Here is a 6,280-nt window from a genome sequence, read left to right as displayed (position 1 = left end):
TTTTTTTTTTTTTTTTTGAGATGGAGTCTCGCTGTTATCCAGGTTGGAATGCAATGGTGCAATCTCGGCTCACTGCAACCTCTAACTGCCGGGTTCAAGCAACTGTCCTGCCTCAGCCACCTGAGTAACTGGGACTACAGGTGCATGCCACCCTACCCGGCTAATTTTTTGTATTTTTAGTAGAGACGGAGTTACACTATGCTGGCTAGGCTGGTCTCAAACTCCTGACCTTGTGATCTGCCTGCCTCGGCCTCCCAAAGTGTTGGGATTACAGGCATGGGCCACCGCGTCTGGCCCAATTTTTGTATTTTTAAGTAGAGATGGGGTTGCACCATGTTAGTCAGGGTGGTCTTGAACTCCTGACCTCAAGAAATCCACCGCCTTGGCCTCCCAAAGTGTTGGGACTACAGGCGTGAGCCACCATGCCCAGCCGCAGACCTTGGTTTCCAACACCATTCTCCAATAAAAGGAACCAGGGCTCCTTGGAGAAATGGATGACTCTAGGACTGGAGTAGGAAATGTATAAGATAGACCTAGAGCTTCTGAAAGTACCAAAAAGTAAGAAAAGGGTATGTCACAATGAAACTGGGTGTAGGGTATGTGGAAGTTCACTGTACTTTCTGGCACTATAAAAGTAAAAAGGGGATACAGGAGTTAATGAAGGAGCTCTCCAATGGCCAGATCTGGAACAATTTGAGCAACAAAAAATAAACTAATATTGGATTATAAGCCAAAGTATAAGATAAATATCCTTGAGTCCATACTGAGATAAGTGAATTATTAAGTTAATAAATGAGGGAGAAGAGACAAATCTCCTGTGCAGAAGAATTCCATATAGTTTATGTTGATACTCTGCCCTTAAGGAGGAAAAACATAACTATCCACTCATTAAGTGAGGGTGAACATACTTTCTTCCAAAGTGTACAGTATGGAAACAGATTTTTTTTTAAGAGTACCTTGTAGTGGAGAAACTTGACAAGCACTATCTCATGCCAGGTGATCGAGGTTAACATCAGCAGTGATAAATCATTTTGAAAAACATACCCATGATGTGATGTGTTGAGACTAGTACTTTACTTCTGTGGTCTTTGTCCCAAAACCCATAATCACAGTCTAATCCTGAGAAAAGACTCAGACAATTCCCAATTGAGGGACATTCTATAAAACACCTAATCAGTAATCCTTAAAATTGTCAAGATCATCAAAAACAAGAAAAGGTCTAAAAAACAAGAAAAGACTGAAAAGAAGCTTAAGGAGACATAACGTCTAAATGTAACGTAGTACCCTGGATGAGACCCTGGAATTAAAGAAGGACAGCAGGAGAAAACTGAAGAAATCTGAATAAAGTATGGACTTTCATAACAAGGTATCAATACTGGTTCATTAATTGTGACAAATGCATCATACTTAAGTAACATGTTAATAATAGGGAAGACTGGGTGTGGGGTATATAGAAACTCCCTGTACTATCTTTGCAATAACTTTCCAGACCTAAAACTGTTAAGTGGCCAGGTATGGTGACTCACACCTATAATCTCAGCACTTTAGAAAGCCAAGGCAGGAGGATCAGTTGAGGCCAGGAATTGGGGACCAGCCTGGGCAACATAATGAGACCCTCATGTCTACCAAAAACTTAAAAATTAGACCAGCATGGTGGAATGCACCTACAGTCCCAGCTACTTGGGAGGCAGAGGTGGGAGGATCGCTTGATCCCAGGAGTTTGAGGCTGTAGTAAGCTATCATCGCACCACTGCTCTCCAACCTGGGTGACAAAGCAAGACCCTGTCTCAAACAAACAAAGAACAACAACGACAACAAAAAATCCCTGAAAAACTGTTAAGTTTAAAAGACAGAGACCAAGTTTAAAAGACTACCCTTTCTACTAAGCAGCTCAGAGAGTCCTCATTAACCCCAAGAACAGACATTCACAAGCAGCCCAAGACAGTTGTTACAGACAGCTCAAAATACAGAAGTGGCACACCAAGTGCTGTGGCACACACCTGGAATCCCAGCATTTGGTGAGCCCAAGGCAAGAAGATCACTTGGAGCAAGGAGTTTGAGACCAGCCTGGGCAACATAGCGACACCTTATCTCTACAAAACTAAAAAAGAAAAAACTTTTAAAAATATACAGAACTGACATTCAGTAAGAGATACAGTCTTGCGAGCCAACTGCATAAAATATTAGCCAAACACTTAAAAGTAGTTAAGATACCCAGGGCAATATTTCCCAAACTAGTGTGCTTTGCTATATTATTCTGTACCATAATAGGTAAGCCATGAAAATAGTAACCTGTGATCAAATAAACTAAACAAGACTGAGTTAAACAAAATTGAATAGGCTTCTTTATTAATGGATTTCTCAGAGCTTTTATATTCCAGCAAACATTATGAATTCCAAGAGGAGGATACACTAACATTTCCCTCCAGAAGAGGTTTTCTTTTTTTTCTCCTCACCACCCTAAGAAATATTACAAGAAGAGTATTCTGTTTAACACTACTTTGGAGAATACTGCTCTCAGGGGAGAGCAAAGCCTCAAGAATAGAGTCTCTTACTAGGTGACTGGAAAGAAAAAATAAATCCAGCAAAGAATATAGTGAAGAAGATAAAACTGGAGAGTCCAATATTACAAAAGCAAGAAAGGAAATAGTTTCCAAATAGCTAGAGACAATCAACAGGACCAAACGACTGAGAGGTCAAATAGAGTAAGAATAAAAATGTTCTTTGGTTTTGACTAGGAATACCGCCATTTGTGACCTTCAAGATAATAGTTGCAGAAAAGGAGAGGAAAGAAAGATGGCAGACTTTTTAAGATTAGGATGGGTACGAAAAAAGAGGTAGATGGAACATTTGTAGACCATCGATAATTTGACTTTAGCAACGAAAGTGAAAAAACAAATGTGTTGATTGGAAGAAAGGAATATATAGATTTTTTTTTCTTTACTTAGAACAGGGGACACCCACATCCTGTTGAAGGTAAAAAGTGAAACAAACTGAGACTGACAGTGCAGTAGAGCTGGGCAAGGTGGTGCACAACTGCAGTCCCAGCTACTCAGAGGCTGAAGCAGGAAGATCACTTGAGCTCAGGAGTTCAATGCTGTAATGCATCATGCCTGTGAAGAGCTACTGCTCTCAAGCCTGGGCAACACAGTGAGACCCTGTCTCTTTTTTTTTTTCTTTTTTTTCTCTTTATTATACTTTAAGTTTTAGGGTACATGTGCACAACGTGTAGGTTTGTTACATATGTATACATGTGCCATGTTGGTGTGCTGCACCCATTAACTCATCTCTTAAAAAAAAAAAAAAAAAAGGCTGGGCGTGGTGGCTCATGCCTGTAATCCCAGCACTTTGGGAGGCTGGGGTGGGTGGATCACTTGAGGTTGGGAGTTCAAGACCAGCTTGACCGACATGGAGAAACCCCTTCTCTACTAAAAATACAAAATTAGCCACATGTGGTAGCACATGGCTATAATCTCAACTACTCGGGAGGCTGAGGCAGGAGAATCACTTTAACCTGGGAGGCGGAGGTTGCAGTGAGCTGCGATCACGCCATTGCACTCCTGCCTGGGCAACAAGAACAAAATCCCGTCTCAAAACAAACAAACAAAGTCCAATGGCTGAAAGAATAGAATCAAGAGTATTAATTACTACAAGAGACTTTCCTTTGAGACCAGAGAGAAGAATGTGAATTGTAATGCTTAACCATTCTAAGTAGGAAGACCTTATTTTAATACTGCAACCTTTCATGGATTTCTACCTACTGTGCCCAAGAGTTTTTCAGTCTTTAGAGTTAAGCATGTAGCGCATATAAATTTATTGATTCCTTGACCCTATCAGAGCATGTCTATGTTATTATGGTGAAGAGGAGGGGGTTATAGGGAGGCACTTAGCTGAGGGCCTTAATCTTCCTGAAATAAGAAAGCAAAGTAGAGGCTGTCAACAGGAATGTTAGAAGCTCACAGAGAGTTCATAATGACTTACCCGTAAGTGATTTTCATATGCAAAGTAAAATTTGTAATTATAATGGGCATTTACACACAAAAATGTGAAGATTACCAAAGAAGTGTATAGAAAGAAAGGCATCTACTATCCTGCCCAGAAATTTTCATAACTCTACTATATCTACAGAAGTTGCATAAGTCATAAATTATTAATATAGTTACCAATGAGCTAATGAAAACAAGGATTTAGTAGCAAGTATGATTACAGTTCAATTTTAAACTTTTTATATTTAAAACTTTGTATAGTTTTCCATCTGCATAAAACACCAACCCTAATAGCTACTTAGCTATACAAAATTTCATTCTATTTTCTTTCAATGAAGACACTGACATGACATTCCATTGCTTAAAATTTATTTTTAGATTCTAATCTTTTGGCTAATTCCATTAACAATTCCAACTGAGTACATAATGATTGATCAACTATGTCCAAGACACAAGTGTGGCTCACATATAGCTCGAGGGCCCATCTATCATAACATTTTGATCACAAAAAGGCAGTCATAGCTCATTATTTATTCAATACATCACCCTGTAGAGATTTTAAAAGTTACACAGCTGAAAAAATATATGGTGACTACCATAGGGTAGAGGAGTCGGGGGCAGCTTCGTTCTTTAAATAACGAAATTAATATTGTTCAGTGTGCACGGAATAAAAATGAGACAATAACCACACCAAACCTGGCAGTCGCCAGATTTGTGTGTCTTTGAAGCTAAGGGGGCCACATAGGCCAGATGATTACTATTGACAGCTCACCAGCTGAGCTCAGAGAATAGGCAGCATCTGCACACAGCCCACTCTTGAGAACCAGAATTTACAGTCATTTTTGTCTGGCAGGGACCAGAGAACATGGCACTGATAAACCGGGAAAAGTCTGACAGAAACAGGGTTGTTGGGGGTGAAAGGAGCCTTCAGGACTGCAATATTGGAAGGGATAAGACAACCGCTAGCGGATTAACATCCCGCCCCAGACCCCGGACAAAAAAGAAACTATGGGGGTTGAAGAGAAAGGGGTCGTCCTTACCTTGTCATCCTCGCATCTCTTCCCCAGGCCCTCTCTGGCCTGCAGCCGGCTGCTGAGGCGGCCGTAGTCGGCCTCCTTCTGGTCAATCTGTTTCTTGTGCGTGTCCACCAATAGCAAGAGGTCCGAATTGCGCTTTTCCAGGCGCCCGCGGGCCACTTCGGTGCGCTGGACCTGGCCCTGCAGCTCGGCCACCTCCTCCTGAAGCAGGACGTGGCGGGAGGAGATGCTCCAGTAGTTGAAGGCGAGGACGACGATCACCACCAGTAGCACCACCAGCACGAGAGAGGGCAGGCGGCCAGCCCGCCGGTTGGCCCCGAAACCCACCATGGGGCCAAATCGGGCTGTATCCTAGGGGCCTCGCCGCAGACACCTGCAGGCAGAAGCCCAGGCCTCGGCTGGAGTTACCCGGGGGACACGGCCCCAGGGCCGGCCGAGGGAGGAGGCGGGCTTATCCGTCGGCGGCAAGCCGGAGAAGGGGGCGGGGCCGCAAGCCGCAGGTCCCTCCCCGCCCCCTTCCTCAAATCAGGCCAAAACGCGTTCCGGAGGCTTCGAACTCGACCCCGCACCTGCCAGAGGGAACCGGGAGAACCCAGCTGCCCGCGCCCCGAACCCAACACCTCACGGTTGGGAGGCGGGGAAAAAACCGGAAGGGGGCAGACTTACTCTGGCCCCACCCACTGGCTGGGGCCGAGTCGTCTAGGGGACCATTTCCGAGTTTCCGCCGACACCCACTCTTGTCGCGAGAACGTTGCTTCATCTCGTCTCCCTGCAGTCCTCTCTCGCGAGATTTTTCTCTGTCACGTAGGTGGTTGTGTTAACGTATGCGGTCTCAGATGTCTCAGGTACCTGGGTCGGAGTCCTTTCTGTTCTTACCTACTGGATTCCCTTGATTCAAGGTCTAGGGAGTTCCTGCCCTACACTGACCCTCGCGAAAATATTTGTCTTTGAGGACGTCTGGGGCTGAGACCGCGGAATAGAAAAAAATAGTAGGTGAGCTGCAGCCAAAAAGGGGCAACTAGAAAGGTTTTGTACTTGCTTCTGTAGAAGGGGAATTTCTCTTTTGTGCTAATGATGTGGAAAGAAAAAACAAAAAGACCGTAAAATAGCGATGCCCTAAACATAATGGAGAAAAGCGGGAGAAACCAAGCTTTAGGACTGAAAGGGGTGGTGCCAGTCTCGTTTCCAAGGTTACTGCTTTCGCGAACCGAAAGAATTTCAGAATGTGGCGAGCTCCAGTTTTTAAACGCACCGCTG

The 6,280-nt window shown here is 43.8% G+C and overlaps 1 protein-coding gene across 2 annotated transcripts in view; it reads right to left on the bottom strand.

Annotated features, from left to right (window-relative positions):
* Positions 1 to 5,759, bottom strand: part of CASC4 (cancer susceptibility candidate 4) — a 122,208-nt gene extending 116,449 nt beyond the window's left edge. For both annotated transcript variants that reach the window (XM_011992079.1, XM_011992080.1), the window contains exon 1: positions 5,027 to 5,759. In XM_011992079.1, coding sequence (XP_011847469.1) covers positions 5,027 to 5,353 — 327 coding nt within the window. In that variant the 5' untranslated portion in view covers positions 5,354 to 5,759. The remainder of the gene's footprint in view (positions 1 to 5,026) is intronic.
* Between the last annotated feature and the right edge of the window lie 521 nt (positions 5,760 to 6,280).

Source organism: Mandrillus leucophaeus, unplaced genomic scaffold (genome assembly GCF_000951045.1).
Source record: "Mandrillus leucophaeus isolate KB7577 unplaced genomic scaffold, Mleu.le_1.0 Scaffold402, whole genome shotgun sequence".
Taxonomy (NCBI): Eukaryota; Metazoa; Chordata; class Mammalia; order Primates; family Cercopithecidae; genus Mandrillus; species Mandrillus leucophaeus.
The sequence above is the reverse complement of the archived record's forward strand: the minus strand, read 5'-3'. Positions and strand labels throughout refer to the sequence as shown.